Raw genomic sequence first — 22459 nt, 5'->3', positions numbered from 1 at the left:
GTGGGGCAATAGGAATTCTTATACATTGCTGGAAGGAATGCAAAACTGGATAGTCACTTTGGAAGACAGATTGGCGGCTTCTTACAAAACTAAATATACTCTTATCATACGATCCGGCAATCACACCCATTGGTATTTACCCAAAGGAGCTGAAAACTCATGTCCACACAAAAACCTGCACACAGATGCTTACAGCAGCTATATTCATATTTGCCAAAACTTGGAAGCAACAGAGATGTCCTTCAACAGGTGAATGGATAAACAAACTATGAACATGCAGACAATGGAACATTATTCAGCACTAAAAATAAATGAACCACCAAGCCATGAAAAGACATGAAGGAAGCTAAATGCATCTTATTAAGTGAAAGAAACCAATCTGAAAAGGCTACATATTGTATGATTCCAACTATATGACATTCTGGAAAAGGCAAGACTGTAGAGACAGTAAAAATATCAGTGGTTGCCAGGGGTAAGGGCAGGGAAGAGGAATAAGCAGAGCACAGGGGATTATTAGGGCAGTGAACACACTCTCTATGAATATTATAATGATGAATACATGGCATTAAACATTTGTCTAACCCACAGAACGTACAACACTAAGGGTGAATCGTAAACTATGCACTTTAGGTGATTACAACATGTCGATATAGGTTCATGGGCTGTAACAAATGTACCTCTGGTGGGGGATGTGTGGGGGCAGGGGGCATACGGAAAATCTCTGTATGTTCCTCTCAATTTTGCTATGAACCTCAAACTGCTCTAAAAAATTATGTATTTTTTAAAAAGTAAATAATGAAGGAGCTTCAAAGTTTTACGTAGTTAAAAAGTTACCAAGACAAAAACAGTAAGTGCTGAAAAGCATGCAAAATGGTTTACCTACTTCTCAAATAAACTATATATTTGCCTAATAATTAAAATTTGCAGAGGACAAAATAGCTGCTGAAAAACACTGATGTCCAATATTTTCCTTTGCCTCTGAAGTGACTCTTCATGAATCCAATCTTCCTCTGCATATTCAATGTCTAACCACAAGATTCTGAAATGATGATGATGTCATTTCATTTCATGGAGATAATTTTCTTAGAGGCAGAAATATAAATATTCAGTTCCTCAGCTTTATCTCATCCATATTTTGTGTGTGCAGTTTTAGTTTCTCAAGGAGTTTCTTTTATGATTTGATTGGCATGTATATCCCTTCGCCCAGACCTTTCTACTTCACCTCCTAGCCTGAATTATTTATTCCAACTCTTCAACAGAAGAGTTCTCATTTTATAGTCACAGAAATTACATCTGAAAAGAAAAAATCAACTAAAGCTGATAGACTGAGTAAATAAAAGGCTTAATAAAAAATGTTTTAAACTTATATATTTGATTTATCACTGGCTCTCCACTCCCCCACTTATTTGATGAACAAGTAGTCTCAGAGCTTTTTCCTTAAATACAGGGACAGAAAAAGTGAAAGGGTGAATACAGATTGAGATTAGGTCAGACTGGGTTTATAGTTAATTCCACCATGATGCATATACAACTAGGAAGAACATTTGTTTGTTTTTCCATAGGACATTAGTCAGTGACTGGGAATATCACTAAGGTATTGACCATAATCAAACACAAAACTGGGGTTGGGGAGGCTCTTGAATACAAAGACTAAGTATCCATCCCATCCATCACAAAGCATTGCAATCAATAGCAGTTTGAGGGTTCAGATAAGAATTAGCAATCCCATATTGCCCCAAGCTAATAAGGGAATAGCCATCCTGTGCATGTGTAATGCTTCATTTCTCATAAAGATTATTTCCGGTGACTAACAGACTCATATTCCAATTTATAAGCTTAAATTGCTTGTGAACCATCTCAAAATGTTTCTAGAATTTTTTTTACTAATAATAGTTGCAGGCATTGAAGGTTAAAAGATAATAAAAGATAATAAAGATAATAAAATTTGCTTCCATAACCTATCTCCATGCAAATACCTTCCATCATATATACTCACTCTCAGCCTAACCTCCTCCATAGCTTGCCCCATAGATGAAATGGTAAAGGAACCCAATAAGAAGATCCAACCAACCAGAATTACACATAACTTGTGTAGTAGGCAATTTCTAACATGACACCCCATGACCTCTGCCTCTTAGTAGTCATATCCTTATACAAGCCCTTCCCCTTGAATAAGAGCTGGACCTAGTGACTGGCTTCTAATGAATAGAATATGGCAAAAATGACAGAATACAACATCTGCAACTTAATCTCTCCTACCTTGCTCATTCCCTTTTACTCTCTTTCTCACTCTGAGGGATGCCAGTCACCTTGTTGTGAGATGGAGACATGGCAAAGGACTAAAAAAGGTCTCCAGCCAACAGGCAGCCAGGAACATAGGCCCTCAATCCAGCCGCTTGTGAGGGATTAAATGTTACCAACAACCACATGGACTTGGAAGTGAATGCTGTCCCCAACTGAGCCTTCAGATGAGGCTGCAGACACAGCCAACAGTTTGGATGCCACAACAATAGGACTTTGAGCCAGCTAAGTCACACCCAGATTCCTGACTCAAAGAAACTGTGAGGTAAATCATGTTTGCTACTTTAAGCAGCTAAATCGTGACACAGCTATGAAGAATAATTAATATGATTAGTATTCAGCTTGCTTTAAAAATGTGTTTTACAAGTGGGACAAAAAACATAATCATTCTTCTCACAACTGGCAGCTACATGAGTTGGTCACTTGACCTGGCTTTAATATGGAAGAAATGGTGATTATGGGTCATTACAAAAGTGTAGAAAACACCCTGGAAGGAGGTGGGACATCAGGGACGAGGAATTATAGTTCCAATACTTCACTCTCAGAAGAATTTCAATTGCCCTCTCCAGAGCCTCATACTCACTTTCAGTGCATCCCCTTCATTGCCTTCCACTACTTCCAGAATTAGAGCAGCCAAGATGTTAAAGCCTTGGCAGTACCCAACATTCTTGTTCCACCGGGCGTAGGCCAACAGGACCCGTTTTAACACAACCCTGTCCTGCTCAGCCTCCTGGCCACAGTAAGAACTGCAGCCCGTGCGGTGAAGATCCTGAAGAAGGCAAACAAAAGTTTTTAAAATGGTTCTTCATATTCTCTCCAAAAAAAAAATACCTTTAGTTATAACTTTGCCTCAGCATTAAATAGAATCAGATTATCAACCTGAATTGTAGTTTTTGAAAATGTTTATGGGGGCAGACCCGGTGGCACAGCAGTTTATCACCGCCTGCAGCATGGGGTGTGATCCTGGAGACCCGGGATCGAGTCCCACATCGGGCTTCCTGCATGGAGCCTGCTTCTCCCTCCGCCTGTGTCTCTGCCTCTCTCTTCGCTCTCTCTGAATGAATGAATAAATAAATCTTTAAAAACAAAAAATAAAAAATAAATAAAAATAAATAAAAATAGGGATCCCTGGGTGGCGCAGCGGTTTGGCGCCTGCCTTTGGCCCAGGGCGCGATCCCGGAGACCCGGGATCGAATCCCACATCGGGCTCCCGGTGCATGGAGCCTGCTTCTCCCTCTGCCTGTGTCTCTGCCTCTCTCTCTCTCTCTCTGTGACTATCATAAATAAATAAATAAAAATTTAAAAAAAAAAAGAAAAAAAAAAAGAAAAATAAATAAATAAATAAATAAATAAAAATAAAAATGTTTATGAGCCAAAGCAATTTTTTAAATTTTCTTTTTCTAATGTTTTCTATTTTGCTAAGATACATTCCCTCCCCCCCCCCAGTTTTATTGAGATGTAGTTAACTAAAGGACATTTTCAAGAGGAATTTCGGACAGGCAAATTTTCTAACTTTATAATTTTGGGCAGCCCCAGTGGCACAGTGGTTTAGCGCCACCTGCAGCCCAGGGCGTGATCCTGGAGACCTGGGATCGAGTCCCACGTCAGGCTCCAGCATGGAGCCTGCTTCTCCCTCTGCCTGTGTCTGCCTCTCTCTCTCTCTCTCTCTCTCTCTTTCTCTGTCTCTCATGAATAAATAAAAATCTTAAAAGAAAAAAAAAGTTTTGTCCTACCTTTATAATTTTCTGCCAAAATTTAAAATGTTTCCAGAATTAATACCAAAGGGACACAGTATTAACAAAAATTACATTATAATTCCATACAAATTGACAGTTTCTTTTAATACTATGTCTCAGATAAAACAAAAGTCATTTCAACACATGACTACATTTCAACACATTTCAACACATGACTTCAACACATGATAGACGCTAACATTACTCCTTTCTCTGAAACACAATATAATATTTAGCTATCAAAACTCAAAATAATATGAAGGAGCAAAACTAAAATAGCAAAAAATGCAATCTGTACTACAGAGAGACAGAAAAATCATTCTGTTCAAGACAGAAGAATCTATCCAAACTGTTTTAAAATTTGTATAAAAAATACAGAAACATTTGTTGTGCTTTAATATTTAATTAGGGCAATACATGTAATTTAATAACTAAGCAGAGACTACAATTTTCAGGAGCTAATGTCATTTTACTGACACAGCATTCACTTCAATGAGGAAAATGAAAGATCCTCTTAATAACATGATTGTTATAAAATGTATATTACCTTAACTCACAATTTAAACAGAAAATATTTCAAACATGGACTACTTCATCACTGAGAAACACTCCTGAAATTCCAAATAAACAGTTGAAATATGGATAGTGCACAAGCCTTTAAAACATACAAAATAAATTTCCTAATTGTTTTTAACATGTGTCTGAAACAGACCAAGTTAGATCACAAAGTAGCTCCTTTCCATTAGTACTCCTCATAAAAAAAAAGTATCCTCAAATCTGTCAAAACCTTAGCCAAACTCTGGTGGCCAAAATTTATAGGAGACAATGTTCCTTTTAAAACCCCAGCTTAGGGATCCCTGGGTGGCGCAGCGGTTTGGCGCCTGCCTTTGGCCCAGGGCGTGATCCTGGATACCTGGGATCGAATCCCACGTCGGGCTCCCGGTGCATGGAGCCTGCTTCTCCCTCTGCCTATGTCTCTGCCTCTCTCTCTCTCTCTCTCTCTGTGACTATCATAAATAAATAAAAAAATTTAAAAAAAAAAAGCTTAGCCTTACGTTGTAATAAACTCATATAAAATCAAAAGCCAATCTTAAAAAAAAAAAAAAAGTGGGCACCTGAGTGGATCACCCAGTTAAGTGACTGACTCTTCGTGTCAGCTCCAGTCGTGACCTCAGAGTCATGGGATCGAGCCCTGAATCGAGCTAAGCACAGAGCCCACTTGGGACTCACTCTCCCTCTCCCTCTTCCCTTCTTCCCTGCTCTCTCTTCTTCTCCCTCAAATAAATAAACAAATCTTTAAAAAAATCAAATCAAATCAATTAAAACCCATGTGCTGGAAACTTATGTAAGAGAACAATAGTGGGACTGAATTGAATCAGCAACCTTGGCTGTTGGCAACAGGCCCTAATCAATTGTAATAATCCCAGTAGGCAAACCACAGCTGCCTCCACAGCTGGCTTGAACCCCTGACCATCTGGTTTTAAGTAGATTCATCAGTCAATCTATCTTCATAAATTGGCAGTTAAGAAATTATCAGAGACCCCAACAAGAACCCAATTATTCTAATATGATATATACTTAACTTTAAATTTCCCAATCTGTAACGTTTATGTAAAAATCTAGCTAAGGGCAGCCCCGGTGGCGCAGCGGTTTAGCGCCGCCTGCAGCCCAGGGTGTGATCCTGGAGATCCGGGATCGAGTCCCACATCAGGCTCCCTGCATGGTGCCTGCTTCTCCCTCTGCCTGTGTCTCTGCCTCTCTCTCTCTAGCTGTGTCTCTATGAGTAAATAAATAAAATCTTTAAAAAATATATTATTGAAAAAAAAAAAATCTAGCTAAGAGGGCAGCCCAGGTGGCGCAGCGGTTTAGCGCCGCATGCAGCCCAGGGCGTGATCCTGGAGACCCGGGATCGAGTCCCACGTCGGGCTCCCTGCATGGAGCCTGCTTCTCCCCCTAACTGTGTCTCTGCCTCTCTCTCTCTAGCTGTGTCTCTATGAATAAATAAATAAAATCTTTTAAAACAAAATCTAGCTAAGAGCAATGACCCATGCTAAAGAAAAAGAAATTTCAATCTCCTATCAAGTGAACAGGAGAAGATGAGTAGAAACATTTTCTTCTTACTGCCAACATATAAATTTATGAAAACAAGACATAGTCAAAGTTCCCATTAAGAGGCTGTTAACTAACAGAATAAGAAAGCAGGAAATATATGGACATTCAGACCATAAGCTTTGATCCTCTGTCCAGGGAACATCTGGCTCTTAGAAACCTCCTTCTAAGTCAGGACAACAGGCCAAACTCAGGGGCCTTACCTTGACTATTTGAATTCCCATTGAGTCATCATCAGGATTACTCCTTTCATTGAAAGTGAAGCGCATGGTTTTGTCCCAGTCAATAGCTATACTGTGCAAATAATGATCTGCCAAGGTCAACCAAACCTGAAATATTAATAAAAAATACCAAAGTAAAATATATAGTTTCACTTTTATTAAAAAATAATTATTGCATCTGATGAAAAATGAGAGCTGATCCTAGACCAAATATAGCCCACTATTCATTTCAACTTTCATTGACATGTTTGCTAATTGCACCACTTAAGGCCTTTCATTTATTCTTTCCATTAACATTTGTTGAGCTTCTACTATGCACCAAGCAATGATCCAGCCATTAGAAATCCTGTTAAGAAAACAAAAAAAATCTTCAACTCTTATTTGAGTTCACTGATTAGCTATATCATCTTCTGAGCTTGCTATAGTTGACTTTGAATTCTCTCCGTACTTGTACAAGAGCTACCTGGTCATTCATGGAGAATGGGTCTTCTTTCACCACGGAGTGGCCTGTGCCTTTAAATCATCCCTCAATCTCTCTCTCACAACACACAGGTGGGGCCCCATAATGACTAACTTTTTTTAAAAGAGTCACTGGGCATTTTTATTCTGTTGATTACTTTATCCTGAAAAGCTGTTTCTGTAAGATTTTTCATGTATATTTTGAAGAACTGCCAATGTTCAAACACAAGGGGCATGAAGACTAGGTTCATAAATGAATATACCAAGGAAGCACGTCAAGTTTTAGCATCTGAACATACTTCAGCAGGATTAACACTGATCAATATCTCCAGCCAGAATTTTATCCCAAGCATCAGAATCATATACCTTATATTCATAACAGGAATCCATGTCAACTCAGCCTTCAGAATAAATTGAGAATCTGATCCCTTTTCTCCATCTCCATCACTGCAACCCTGATCCACATCTTGCCTGAATTATCTCAAGTCTCCCATTGATCTCTCTGCTTCTGCCCTTGTCCCTCCTATTATTAAGCCGGAGAGGTCCATTTAAAATATAAGTGTTATCATGTTACTCCCCAGCTCAAAACTTACCAATGCTTCTCTCTCTTCCTATCTCAGACTGGGTAAAGGTCCTACTATGGCCCATAAGGTCTCCATGATCTGTCATCCCCCTCTCTCCATCACATTTACCTCTACTACTCTCTCTCCAATAGCTTTCCCCTGTGTTCACTGAGCCACCCTGACCTCTTGCTTTTGCTTGCATACCCCTGAGATGCCCTTACCTGAGGGTGTTTCCTCTGTTTGAGGTGCTCTTCCCCCAGGTAGCTGCCTCCTCCGGGCTCACTTCCACATCTAGGCCCTATTCAAATGTCACCTTGCTATTTAAAATTCCACCTCCTTACCTCCATTCCTCCACTCTGCTCTCATTTCTTTCTCTGCTTTATTTTTATGCATGGCACTTATCACCATCTCACATACTTTATATTGAATTCATTGTAAGCTCCATGAGGACAAAAACTTTGGTTTTATCCTCCCATTCCTGTATCCTCAGTACCTGGAACAGTACCTTGGCACAGAATACATAATCAATAAATGCTTATTAAATGAATAAATAATGAAAAGAGACGCTTTTGAATTACTAAATCTAGAATATTCTTTTGGACATTTCAGACATTTTAAAGAGGAACAGAATGCTGATCTTTTGTATTTTAGCCCTAGGAATCCTTCTCACCTTTCTCCTCCATTCCTTTGGTATGCCTGTTGATAGCCTGGCAACTGCCTTGAGAGCATCATACCACTAGGAACACAGAAGAAACATTGGCAAAGTTAGAATATTGACCTGGATAAGCACTTTCAAACCTTTTTCCCATTTCGACATCCAGAGAGTATGATAAAACTTGTACAGCACACGGAGGTAAACAGAGCTTCTTTCAGCCAGGCTCCAAGTCCTACGCACTCCCCACCTTAGGTACTCTTAACACACCTATGACCCATGTGCACACACAAGGGTTGGGGAGCTAGTTCAGAAACAAAAACATGTATTATGGATTCAAAATCATAGATATTCGGTTCTTATAATTTTTTCACAACTTGCACCATTAATAGAAAGTACAAAATTTTTCATTGCAGATATAAACCCAGGCCACTTGCAGGCTCATAATTTATCTGTAATTTTAAAAACTGACTCACCTAACATGTATCAAAGTACATGCTAATTTTCCTACTTTGAGGACGTATCTCAGTGTATCTTGTATATATACCCCCAAATGAGAGTATTTTCAAAACCAAAAATAAAGTTACCTGCTGAAAACCATTTTGACCTAAAGATGGCTCAAGAGTGAACTTCAACTTTGTGTCAACTCCTAGAAGAAAAATACATAACTGTTATTTTGGAAAAAAATAACAAGTTAGATCAAAAATAAAAATAAAAATTAACCTGATTCTACTGAGTCATAAAATTTTTAAAACATATTTTTATTAAATTTTAGTCCATTTTGTTAAATAGATTCTTTAAATAGAAAAATAGCCTATGGCCATTAGGATGGTGGCTTCCACAGTTGTCTGAAATAGTGTTAAAAAAAAAAAATGACACCACAGGTTTGGAGTCACTCAGATCCCCACTCCACTTTGGTTCCTAGTGTCAAATTATTTAATTTGTCTCAGTCTCAAAAAAAATTTTTTTTGAGAGAAAGAGAACACATTCATGCATGTGTACATGGGAGGTGGGGGCAGAAAGAGAGGGAGAGAGAAAGAATCTTTTAAGATTTTATTTATTTATTCATGAGAAATAGAAATAGAAAGAGAGAGAGAGGGAGAGAGACGTAGAGACCCCGGCAGAGGAAGAAGCAGGCTCATGCAGGAAGCCCGACGTGGGACTCGATCCCAGGTCTCCAGGATCATGCCCTGGGCCAAAGGCGCCACTAAACCACTGAGCCACCCAGGCTGTCCCATGAGAAAGAATCTTAAGCAGGCTCCACACCTAGAGCAGTGTCCAGGCAGGGCCAGATCTCAGGACTGTGAGATCAAGACCTGAGCCGAAACCAAGAGTTGGTCTCTTAATTGACCGAGCCACCCAGGTGCCCCTCAATTCATCTTTAAAGTGTGGGTAATAATATCTTTCTCAGTAGATTGTTATTTATGAAACTTAGGAAGAGAGATATCTCCTTACAGAATTTGTTTTCTAAGACATGTGCATGGACTAAGTCTACGAAAGAAACTTCTGTGAAATGTTAAAAGTTATCAAAACAACATCACCACCTTCTCACTTGTGGAATAATCCACCTCAACAATCTTATTTGGAGATTTTCATGTATCTTAAAATTCTGTCATGATACACTTGCTCATTGGTGATAAAAACATTTGGTATTTTTAATCATAGACTACAAGCTAAAAATATAACTGATCTCTAATTCCAAGTTATCTATGACTTTAAATAAACTTCTTTGATTCCAATCCCAAATGTATGGGAGAAGAAAATAAATAGAATATATCAAGACAATGTGTTTATAATATACAAAGACTATATGCTATATTCATATTGAGCTTTTATTCAGAATTCCATGTTAGAAGTATGTGCTGTTGTTCTTGAAGTGAAATTAATGACAGTTTTTATTCCCATGTAAGTTTTATTTAGAATAATATAATCAAATCTGAAAAACTTATGTTTTTTCCTACAATTTCAAAATCAATTAAATCATATTTCAAGTCACTTTTTTTTCTTTCCCAATTCACTTTTAAAAAAAACTTATTACTTAAAAGTTCAAAGATCAAGATATACCAAACATTAATAGCATTCAGTTTTACAATTTATGATTGTCATTCATGACAATAGTTTTGCTTCTAAGATGTTGATTGCAGATTAGGCATACTGAAAGCCTCCCCACAACCTCCACTACTTAGGAGTTGGTATGGAGATAGAAACGATCTTCAGAATTTAAAATTACAATAATAAAGTAGATTTGTCCATATATATATATATATATAGAGAGAGAGAGAGAGAGGGAGAGAGTGTGTGTGTGTGTGTGTGTGTGTGTGAATGTGTCAAGCTGGAAAGAGATGTATATGATTTGCCCAAGCCCACCACAGTACGCAGAATCCCTTCTTGGGAGTCCCGGGAGAGTACTGTGAATACAAGATTTCTAAAGTCAAGCTGTGGTACAGAACCCCAGGCATCCAATCAATGCCCTGATAGGTCTTTTCAAAGCTTCAGGCCACTAGCTTATTCTGCCTAAATAGATAAGATCTCCTTCTCCAAGGGTGTATCAAGTACCCCCGCAAATTCTCATCTGTCTGAGATGGTTTCAATGAAGTCCTGCTTCAGTGCACAGCAATGACACAAGGACCACAAGAGTGCCTCCAGCTGGAGCCAAGGATTCAGGGCACCAGGAGAAACACGCCTCGCTCTCCGGTTGCTGTCCAGATGCCCGGTGCTGAACGGAGGAGCAGATAGTCATGACTTCTGCTCTGTTGGAACAAGGGCAAGAGAACAAGTCCCGCGCTGACTTATTTCAACCGAAATAAGCTAAAAAGCTTATTAAAGCTTTTTTATTAAAGCTTAAGCTAAAAGCTCCGAACTCCCTGTATGTATGATCAAATACGCTCCCTCTGTTTTTTTTTTTTTTTTTAAGAACACCTGCTGGGCATCAGGTGCTGAAAACCGACTGGGGTTAGTCTAAACCACAACTATTTTCTCATGATCTAAAATGAGTCACAGGATTTAACTGGAATTGATCATTCACCACCTGCACGCGCTCACTGAAATCAGGTCATTTTCTCCCCTTTTCTTCTAAACTGAGTAAGGGAGGGGGAGAAGGTTTATGTTTCATCTGATAGCCAAGGGCTGTTCCGGATTCAGAAACACAAAACACTTTTAACGTAGGAAGGAGTTTCCTTTTTTCTTTTTTTTTTTTTTCTTAAGGGTAAAGGAAAAATACTACAGTCTCTGCAATCAGACACTTCCTTGCGGAGAAGAAAAAACAAAACAAAGAAACCACCAGGCAGTCACGCGTTCCACCCTTTGGGGTTGCGCGCCTCGTCAGGTTCTCCCCAGCAGCCTGGGGATGAGCCGGTCCCCGATGGCGCAGGGAGGCAGGGGTCGGGGGTGGGGGGGCAGGCCTGGAACCCCCTGCGGGTGTCACCCTGGGGACCGGCGAGCGCTGAGCACCGGGGAGAAAACAGCCGGCTCCCTCTGCGGCCACGCCGTTGCCAGAAAGCTCTGTGCCCATCAGACCCCAGGGAGGGATGCCGGGCGGTGCAGCAGGCGCGGAGCTGCGCAGCCTAGAGGAGCCGGGACGCGGAAACCCCGCCGAGCAGCATAAAGGGCCCGGCCTAGCACGCACCGCGCGCCCCGGGCTCCGGCTACAAGAGAGGGGGTCTCCACTTGCAGGAGGGTTTCCTACCCACCCCCACGCGGGCCCGCGGACCAGACGCTCCGGGCGCTCCCGCCGCGCACACCCTCAGGGAAATGCACCCGGTGCTCCCTTCGCGGCCGCTGCCTTCCCCTCCAGCCCCGAGCATCCAACCGGCGCCTCCCTCCTCCTCCCACGCGGCTTCCTGCGAGCCCGGAGCACAGCCGGCTGCGCGGCCTCGGGTGGCCCGGGGAGCCGCCGCCGCCCCCCAACCCCGGCCGGGCGAGCAGGGCCGAGCGCAGCCCCAGCCGGGGCCGGGGCCGGGGCCGGAGCCCGAGCGCGCACAGGCCGCGGGGTCGGGACCGGGAGCAGCGGGGCCTCCCGGCCTTGGGAGGTCGCTGCCCGCGCGCAGGCCTCGGTCCGCGCTCTTCCCTCCCAGGCCGACCCCGCCCGCCGGCGCGGAGCCCCGGTAGCCCGCACCCGGGAGGGGATGGAGAGGTGGGGGGGGGCGGGATGGAGGCGGGGTGGAGAGGGGGTGGAGGATGGAGAGGAGGTGGAGGGGCTGGAGAGGGAGTGCACGGGGGTGGACGGGGCGTGGAGGGGTAGGGGGGTGCGGCGCCGGGGCGCCCCGCCACTCTCCAGCGCCCCGTCGGCAGCCCCGTGTCCTCACCCGGCTCCAGGGTGCAGAGCAGCCGGGGCGCGGTCCGGGAAATGCAGCTGCGCTTTTTGAGCACATTGCTGAGGATGGTGCCCACGCCGCCGCCGCCCTGCCGCTTCAGGCATCTCCCTCCGCGCCTCAGGGAGCCGCTCAGCTTGTCCTGCCGCATCCGGGAGCGCCCCGGGCTCGGGCGCGGCCGCGGGCCGCCTGGGGTCCCGCCGGCCTCGGCGAGTCGGCTCCGGCGAGGGGCGCGCGGGGCGCGGGGGGCGCGGGGAGCCGCGGGCGCCGCCGGAGGAGCGGAGCGCGGGGCGGCGGGCGGGCATCTGCAGTGCGGAGCCCGCGCGGCTGGGGCGGGGAAGGGGGCGGGGGCGGAGGCGGCGCGCCCGCCCCCAAGCCCCGCATCACTGCGCGCGGGCGGGGCGGCCTGGCGCCGCGGGGTTCCGAGCGCAGCCGGCTGAGCACCTGCGCCCCGGGCCGCCAGCAGCGGCGGCAGCAGCAGCAGGGGGCAGGTCCCTGTGCCTTCCCAGACCTGGGCCGGGCTGCGGGGGGCGCACAGCAACCCGGAGGGGCAAGTGCCCACCTCGCCCAGCAGCGCGGAGAGGGCAGGTGCGGCCCGAGGCGGGAGGCCGGCGCTCGGGGAAGCGCGAGCTTCACCCTCTCCGTGCCCGGCCCCTTCCTGGCGGCCCAGAGAGGCGTGGAAGGCATGGAAAACAAAAATACTGGTTGTTTCCCTTGGAAGGATAGGCTTCAACAAAAGAATCTATACAGGTGTTCACATATAAAAAGTGTTCTTTGTTTTTTTAAGGGCTTCCTAAAAAATAGAAAAATAAAAATTAAAAAAAAGGGGCGGGGGGGCTTGCTAGTCTCTCCAGCCGGAGACGTCGGTAGTGTAGAACTATTCACTATCATTAACTGTTCAAAACCGAACAACAAACAAAAAGTCATTCTTAAGCTAGGATATTAACTAATGGAATATGAATCATTAAAAAATGGACGAGGAAATAAGGAAGGAAGGGATATGGAAGGGAATACAGAGACATGTGTATTTGCTATGTTTGGAAAAGGAACACTACATGGGTAAGTGTTTACTGATACAAAAAGTATTTACATGAGAAGGAACCGTGTGGAAGAAAGAGACATGGAAAACTGAGGTTTTCTGGATGTTCCTTGTATACGGTTTGGACTCTGGAATAACATATTTTTAAAAAAATGAAAATGAGTGGAAATAAATGAACCTAACTGAAAAGCATGTTGATGGCACAAGAATACAGAAAAAAAAAAACTTGTAAGTTGCTTTAGAATACAGTATTATGACTGTACATCCATGGTGGTATATATTCCAAGGGCAAATAAAACTGCAAAGACACCTTAACTGTCAACAAGTAGCATTACTGTAATCTGTGATATTGATGCTGTTTTTTAATTCCTACGTACACTACAGAATAAAGGAAATAATTATGTTAATGTCAAAAGGAACCAAAATCTTTTCAGGGTGACAAAATATTTTTTAAGATTTTATTTATTTATTCATGAGAGACACAGAGAGAGAGAGTCAGAGACACAGGCAGAGGGAGAAGCAGGCACAGGGAGAAGCAGGCTCCATGCTGGGAGCCTGATGTGGGACTTGATCCCAGGACTCCAGGATCACGCCCTGGGCGGAAGGCAGGTGCTAAACTACTGAGCCACCCAGGGATCCCCAGAGTGACAAAATATAAGTATACAAAGAAATTAAGGTTTTTTTAAATCCTACAATATTTTTTAAATCCTACAATATTATATTTAAATTGGAAATATCAGTATAAACTCATCTCTTTTTTTATTTCAAAAATACATACACAGTTGATCCTTGAACAAGGAACAATGAGAGAGTTAGAGGTGCAAATCTTCTCCCTTCCCCTCCCATAGGAGAAAATCTGCAAATAAATTTTGACCTTCCAAAAACCTTACTAACAGCTTGCTATTCACCAGAACCCTTACCAATAACATAAACAGTCAATTACTGCATATTTGGATGGGGCACCTGGCTGGCTCAGTTGGGAGAGCATATGACTCTTGATCTCAGGGTTGTGAGTTCAAGCCCCATATTGTATGTGGATATTACTTAAAATTTTTTTAAAAAATCTTAAAAACCACATATTTGGCATGGTCTGTGTATTACATATGTATTCTTAGAATAAAGTAAGTTAGAGAAAAAAATCTTAAGCAAATCATACAGAAGAGAAAATGCATTTACAGTACTTCTCCAAAAAAATCTGCTTATAAAAGAAGCCATGCAGTCCATGTAGTTCAAACCCATGTTGTTCAAGGGTCAACCATATATCCACTAAGTAGGTTTAGAACTAAGGACAACTCAGCAGCAGTGAATACCCGCAGTGCCCAGGTTGTGGTCTCTAAAAAAGCATCCCCCACTAAAAAGAACCAGGGCTCCTTTGAAGTGTGACTGATTCTAGGTCTGAGCCAGCAAAAAGTACAAGATGAGCCTGAACCATTTTGATGAGCTAAGGAAGTGCTCCAAGACTAATGGGGTCATGTCAAAAGGACCTAAGAGCCACATGAATAGGCCACTGTTGGTCAAAGACGGAAATTTTTGAGCATCAAAAACAATGGCTGCTATTGATCGAAAGGTTTTGAGTATTTTTAAAAAGCATTCCTAATGATACTCTGAAAGAGCTGGAAAAGAAGTCATTCTTACGACTCTGGCATACTTATTGGGAATCAGTACATCCTGGGCCTTGTGAAGTAGCCCCAGAATTTGAGGACGATGTCAGAAATAATACAACTCTACGCATGAAGTATACATTTTATGTGTAAGAATCAGTTAAAATGAGATTGTTAATCTGTGAAAGTAAACCCGGCTCAGACGCAACATACAAGCTACTCAGGTATGCCAGCCCCACCAGAGGGAAAGTGCTTTGAAAAGGCAAGACCCTGCCTCATCCCTTGAGAAGATGAAGTCATTGTTTCACTCGGTCATGATTAACTGTTTGGTTTAGATTTCCCAACATTTTATACCCAGCTCGGGTACAAAAATGTATCCTTCATCAGCCTGATGATTTCATAGTTTCAGTACTTGTTCATTTCTTTAGCTTTCTCTTAATTTTAACAAGATGTCCATTGACTATTCCAGCCTGTTACTGCTGAGAACAATAACACAAAGAGAACTGATGTTTGGCTCTGGCCAATTTTTTAGAGGGCACCACAGGCCCCTGGGGGTGAAGATGGTGATTAACGGCCAGTGTCAAAGGAAGAGACCTGGAAGGAGACGGAAAATCCAAGAAAACAAGCTGGTATCTGCATGCACAATCTCGTCTTCCAGAGCTCTCATCTGCTCAAACCTTAGAGGGTTTTGTGTTCTCTTTCAACAAGAGAAGCTATTCACACTCCGTTTCCAGCACTGGGCCAGCAGGAAAGACTGCCTCAGCAGCCAAGAGGAGGAGCAATGAACTCTGCTCTAAGATACTGCCTCTGAAGTAGAAAGGACATGGAGCTCCCACAGCTGGTGGACATGTGCCACTCAGACCATCATCCCCCCTCCCTTTGGCTCAGACTCCATGCTCACCAAGCAAACAGTGAGTGTCATCTGACTTCCCCATAGATTTTGCTGCAAAGGAGAAAATGTACTGACCTGTTAGCACTGCAGTCAATACTCCTGAATTCACTCAACTCTCAGTGAGCTGAAAAAAAATCAAACTTCTGGACTGCCAAAACTGAATCTAGACCCTAGATTGCCAAGCCACCTAGATCTGTCATGGCTGACCAAAAGCCCTCTCCTTGAAGCTCTTCTTCAGTTGCAATACTTTTTTTTTGCTATCAGTCACAGGGGCTTGTTGATAAAAATTCCATTTCATCTCAGATTTATTCGAAGGAAAAACTGACTCTTAAAAAAAAAAAAAAAAAGTTTCTGGGCACCTGAGTGGCTCAGTCAGTTAAGTGTCTGACTCTTGATCTCCAGCCTAGGTCTTGATCTCTACTTGAAAGGAAGAAAGAAAAGAAAGGAGAAAAGAAAAGAAGAGAAGAGAAGAGAAGAGAAGAGAAGAGAAGAGAAGAGAAGAGAAGAGAAGAGAAGAGAAAAGAAAAGAAAAGAAAAGAAAAGTTAAGTTTCCTTAAAAACTTCCCATTCTAGGGATCCCTGGGTGGCGCAGCAGTTTGGTGCCTGCCTTTGGCCCAGGGCGCGATCCTGGAGACCCGGGATAGAATCCGACATCAGGCTTCCGGTGCATGGAGCCTGCTTCTCCCTCTGCCTGTGTCTCTGCCTCTGCCTCTCTCTCTCTCTGTGACTATCATAAATAAATTAAAAAATTTAAAAAAAAATAAAAACTTCCCATTCTAAAGTACATGGAAATTGAAAACAGAAAAAAAAGGGGGGGGGGCTTGAAAGGTTCTACTATTATACCAATAAATAGCAAGGGAATTAAATAACATAATTCTGTTTACATTGGCGAGGAAAGCCAAGATTGCCAACTTTTATAGCAAACAGATAATTAAACAAGCACTAAAATACAATGGTCCAAACGCAGTCATGGCACAAGCCTAGTATTACACTTATTATGACTCATAGTTTCTTATTCATGTCTGGAATATTGTTTTCTAGAAGCAAGAGATGTCACCTGAAGTCAACTTGCAGTGGAAACAATGCCAGCATAGACTTTGCTTGAAGCTCTCAGGTGGTAATATTTCCAGCCAAGGCCAACTGCACATGCCTCTTTTCTAATCGAGTGATCTTTATGAAACATATAAAATCAGTGAATTCACATTTGGGCACATCGTATCTTGGCACAGTCTGGAGAAATTACAATTTAAGCTGAATTTGGGGAAAGGAAGGCTCACACTGGCTGAGAATCTTACTTGGATTGCCAAAGGAACAGCCTGCATGCCTCACACGGTCGGATCCCCGTGGGACATCCCCAGAGATGGAAGTTCCCAGGCTGACCCAAGAAGTAGGAGTCGTTTGGCTACCTCTACACCTCAGGCCTATGAGCTGGGAGTGAGGCTTCCTTGAGAGCAAACTATTCCTTTAATGGGAGAAGGACGAAAAGGTCAGAAGGAACAAAAAGCCCCACTTCGGGAATAAAAGCTCTGTCCCAAGGGGCTTCCAGACAGAAATCAGGTCTGTGACTTCTGTGGTTTCCTAACACTGCTATTTTTGTTTAACAGTAAAATCTTAAAATAAAAAGGGGCTACGTGCTTATCTTCAGGGACTGAACAGAACAAGGAGTGACAATTACCAAGAGAAAAAGCCCTGGGAGCCTGCTTTGAGGAGAGAGAAGAACCACAGGGAGCTGGCTTGCTCAGGGGGGAAATGGCCCTGGAACTCATCCTGAATGCTGGCAGGTGTTCAGGAGCGTACAAGTCTCTGAGGGTCAGTAGAGATCTTACCAGAGAGCAGGTCTAGTGTGTCTCCCACTGCGCAGACCTGGGGGTGGGGGTATATCTTTGCAACCCCGCTAATGAGAAAGGTAAGGGTCTGGTGGCCTCAAGCCACTCTTCTCTCCCCACAACTTTTGGAGGCCTGTGAGCAAATCCTGAATAGTAAAAATAACATCTCCCCTAAAGGGACAGTAACTGTGGCCAGAGCTCTAGGAAGCTGATACTCTGCTCAGACTTACCTAAAAGTACGGCCTTAATAAGTAGTTCCCGCTGCCCATTATCCAGGACGAGAAGCCCACACACTATGAGCTCATGGTGATGGGCTTAATAATCATTTTCCCCTCGTGAAAGAGGCACAGAGGCAGGGCAGCAGGAAGATACTGAGGGGGAAGAAAAACCTGACAATTATCTGACACGTCACCTTACATACTGGGAACATTTTATTTTCTCTTTTGTATGATTTTCTCCCTTTAGTCATAAAAACTGATTTCTCTATTTAAATACAGGCATCCTGGGGCGCCTGGGGGGCTCAGTCAGTTAGGCATCTGCCTTCAGCTCAGGTCATGATCCCAGGGTCCTGGGATTGAGCCCCACATCAGGCTCCCTGCTCAATGGAGAGTCTGCTTCTCCCTCTGCCTCTGTCCCTCCTCCTGCTCATGCTTTCTCTGTCTCTCTGTCTCTCTCTCTCTCTCAAATAAATATGAATAAATAAATACAGGCATCCTTGAAGACCATTGGGGTAGCTTTTGTATTTTGTTTACTTTAGACAAAGGATTCCACCAAACACAAAACAGAAAGCTTCTAAATCCCAATACCAAGTCAACTCAGCACTGCCTCCTACCCCATGAGAGTCCCTGTCGATGCTTTCCCAGGACCATTCCTTTTAATTGGATATTTTCAAGAACAAAACCACTCCTAACATTTCCCCCCGTCCTGAACACATTCAAATATCTTGAATGAAGTATTTTCAGAATAACCAGTTTTATCTACAGATCAGAAATTTTTAAATTAAAAACTGATATAATAATTTAATTCACAAGGAGAGTGGAAGTCCCATTTCAGGTTACCAGACTGGAAATGTACTTAAAATCCTACAGCCAGGCAGGTCCACATAACCTCAGATACACAGCTAACCCCAAGTTTTAGAAATCCTCCTATTATTCCTCTTGGCCTATTATTTTCTGTGAAGTGATTTCTTGCCTCAAAATAATTGATACTTACTTAATACTACTTAAGGTAGGTTTACTTCACCATATAAAGACCTTATATTTCTTTTGTTCATTTATTTTTTTAAAGATTTTATTTATTCATTTATGAGAGAGACACAGAGAGAGGCAGAGACACGGGCAGAGGGAGAAGCAGGCTCCATGCAGGGAGCCTGATGCGGGACTCGATCCCAGGACTCCGGGATTATGCTCTGGGCCGAAGGCGGTGCTAAACCGCTGAGCCACCCAGGCTGCCCTCTTTTGTTCATTTATTCACTCATGAAATAAACATTTATTTGTCAACTGCTTTTGGAAAGGCATTGTGCTATGGTCTGTGGGAAATAAAAGTATGAATTTAGTACATTCCCTAACCTCAAGGAACTTACAGTTTACTGAAGGAGAGACAAAGTGAGTAGGCATGGAGTCTGCTTGGGATTCTCTCTCTCCCTCTGCCCCTCCCCTGCATTCTCTCTCTCTCTCTCTCTCTCTCTCTCTCTCATAAAATATTCTGTATTTATTTAAGATTTTATTTATTTGACACAGAGAGCCCAAGCAGGGGAAGTGGCAGGCAGAGGGAGAGGGAGAAGCAGGCTCCCCACTGAGTAGGGAGCCCAACGTGGGAGGACCCCCGGGGATCATGACCTGAGCCGAAGGCAGATGCTTAACCGACTGAGCCACCCAGGTGCCCCACTCTGTGAGTATTTAAACTACTATGTGAGTACTTGGAGGGATAGCATGATCTTTACCTCTTCCAGGACTTTATTTCATTGAGCTATTACGTTTCAAGAAGCCAAGGACAAAGTTCATCTCTGCTCTTACAATTGTGGTATTTGGCTCTCTGTCTCTCCATCAAGGTGGACACAAAGACTTAGACCATTACTTTAGAAGATGAAATCATTGTTCAACCTAGTCATGACTAACTACTTAGCTTAGCCTTCCCAACCTTTAGTGCCAAACCAGCCTAAGATTCCTTTGGCCCAGTCAAGGGATATGAAAGGAGAGGGTTTCTGCTACCTCTTGATGCAAATTAATGTAGCTTAGAAATATATGTTCATAGAGAAGGGAAGGGTCATGACTTTCAAAAGAATGCACTAAATTTTGATGGCGAGAAGAGAGAAGTAGCAGAAGGAGAGATGAGAATGGCATTAAGTTTGGCTTGGCTGGCCTGGGAGCCTCAGATCACTCAGAGAGAAGCAGCAGAAAGCGCAGACTAGGGATTTACCCCAAAGATACAGATGCAATGAAACGCCAGGACACCTGCACCCCGATGTTTATAGCAGCAATGTCCACAATAGCCAAACTGTGGAAGGAGCCTCGGCGTCCATCGAAAGATGATGGATAAAGAAGATGTGGTTTATGTATACAATGGAATATTCCTCAGCCATTAGAAACGACAAATACCCACCATTTGCTTCAATGTGGAGGGACCTGGAGGGTATTATGTTGAGTGAAATAAGTCAATCGGAGAAGGACAAACATTATATGGTCTCATTCATTTGGGGAATATAAAAATTAGTGAAAGGGAATAAAGGGGAAAGGAGAGAAAATGAGTAGGAAAAATCAGAGAGGGTGACAAAACATGAGAGACTCCTAACTCTGGGAAAAGAACTAGGAGTGGTGGGAGGGGTGGTGGGTGGGAGGTGGGGGTGACTGGGTGACGGGCACTGAGGGGGGCATTTGGCGGATGAGCACTGCATGTTATGCTATATGTTGTAAAATTGAACTCCAATAAAAAAATTAATAAATTTTTTTAAAAAGACATGGAAAAAAATTCTAATGCCCAGACTCACTAGCTCAATGTCCTTGGGCAAGTTTCTTAATTCCTGGGTTTCAGTTTCCTCACCCTTATGATCAATGATACTTATTTGTATCCTTGTGAAAATGAAATGGCATAACAAGTCAAGAATCCAGAAATTTAAGAAAAAAAATATTCTTTTGGCTTCAATCCTAAGAATACTTTTAAAATATATTATACTGGGGCAGCCCCGGTGGCCCAGCGGTTTAGCGCCGCCTGCAGCCCATGGTGTGATCCTGGAGACCTGGGATCGAGTCCCACATCGGGCTCCCTGTGAGGAACCTGCTTCTCCCTCTGTGTCTCTGCCTCTCTCTCTCGCTCTATATCTCTCGTGAGTAAATAAAATAAAATAAAATAAATAAATAAAATAAAATATATTATACTTTCTTGACCTAAAAAGAATATTCTGAACAAACTGAATTTTTATGTATTTATTAAGAATCTTACATTATCAGGCAACTGGGTGGCTCTGCCTTCACCTCAGGTCATGATCCCAGGGTCCTAGGATAGATCCCCACATCACCTTGGGCTCCCTGCTCAGAGGGCTCCTGGCTCAGCAGGGAGCCTGCTTCTCCCTCTTCCTCTGCCCCTCCCCACTGCTCATTTTCTCCCTCTTTCTCTCTCTCAAATAAATAAATAAAATCATTATTTTTTAAAATCTTACATTATCTTTAGATCATTATTATATAAGAGTCCAAGACAGTATTAGAAAGAAATTGAAAATCATATTAGGAATCACATTAAAAGGAATTGCATATCCCCTGAATTACACGGATGACAGATACTTAGGAGTAAGAAGAATTTTGTGGTATATCAATCAACACAGTCTTCAGTGTAGCATATCTGGTGATTTACATTCACTTTTACCTCTATCTTCATAAAGATTTAGGAATCTACCAGTGTATCCTTGGAAATGGTCATATGTGTTCTAGCTTTTGAAAGTCAACCTAATGTTTTGGTAGTACAGAAAGCCTCTTAACGAAGCAGACAGCTCTTAATAAATAAATTTTCTCTGTGTTCCTTCTCTGGAAGCAATACAAATGTGGCCTGTTATACTCATGTACTTGATAGAGCAGTGTGCTGGCACCTTTAATTACAATTGTCTTTAGTCCCAGCGTGCCGCACAGTGTCACTTGGCAGTATGTCAGTCTAGCCTAATGCCAGAATCAATCAGATATACCAGCCCCTACAGAGGAAATAGATTAGGTCTAAAAAAAGAAAACTTACCTCTGGTCTTTCTAAATTTTAAACCTTCCTTATACTTGAAAACTAAGTACCACAATGTACATTAGAAAAATTCTAGGGGGGATCCCTGGGTGGCGCAGCGGTTTAGCGCCTGCCTTTGGCCCGGGGCACGATCCTGGAGACCCAGGATCGAATCCCACGTCGGGCTCCCAGTGCATGGAGCCTGCTTCTCCCTCTGCCTATGTCTCTGCCTCTCTCTCTCTCTCTATCATAAATAAATTTTAAAAATTAAAAAAAAAAGAAAAATTCTAGGGAAATAAATAAATAGATAGATATATAGAAAGAAAAGAAAAGAAAGAAAAGAAAAGAAAAAAGAAAGAAAAAGAAAGAAAGAAAGAAAGAAAGAAAGAAAGAAAGAAAGAAAGAAAGAAAGAAAGAAAGAAAGAAAGGAAGGAAGGAAAAAGGAAAAATTCTAGGGACACCTGGGTGGCTCAGCGGTTGGGTGTCTGCCTTTGACTTAGGGTGTGGTCCCGGGGTCCGGGATCGAGTCCTACATCAGCCTCCTGCAGAGACC

At 42.9% G+C, this 22459-nt stretch overlaps 1 protein-coding gene across 9 annotated transcripts in view; it reads right to left on the bottom strand.

The window, feature by feature from the left end:
• The window catches only part of TBC1D30 (TBC1 domain family member 30), an 84311-nt gene that overhangs the window by 27979 nt on the left and 33873 nt on the right, over positions 1 to 22459 (bottom strand). For 5 of the 9 annotated variants that reach the window (XM_072843132.1, XM_072843125.1, XM_072843123.1 and 2 more), the window contains 4 exons: positions 8629 to 8690; positions 8060 to 8125; positions 6350 to 6475; positions 2885 to 3070 (listed from right to left, as the gene is read on the bottom strand). In XM_072843132.1, the coding sequence (XP_072699233.1) occupies positions 2885 to 3070; positions 6350 to 6415 (252 nt within the window). In that variant the 5' untranslated portion in view covers positions 6416 to 6475; positions 8060 to 8125; positions 8629 to 8690. Of the gene's footprint in view, positions 1 to 2884; positions 3071 to 6349; positions 6476 to 8059; positions 8126 to 8628; positions 8691 to 10597; positions 10734 to 12345; positions 12543 to 22459 lie in introns of those variants that run through there. The other 4 variants (XM_072843127.1, XM_072843130.1, XM_072843129.1 and 1 more) reach the window with 3 other exon arrangements.

This window comes from Canis lupus, chromosome 11 (genome assembly GCF_048164855.1).
Source record: "Canis lupus baileyi chromosome 11, mCanLup2.hap1, whole genome shotgun sequence".
Classification (NCBI taxonomy): domain Eukaryota; kingdom Metazoa; phylum Chordata; class Mammalia; order Carnivora; family Canidae; genus Canis; species Canis lupus.
This window is presented reverse-complemented; position numbering and strand designations above follow the sequence as displayed.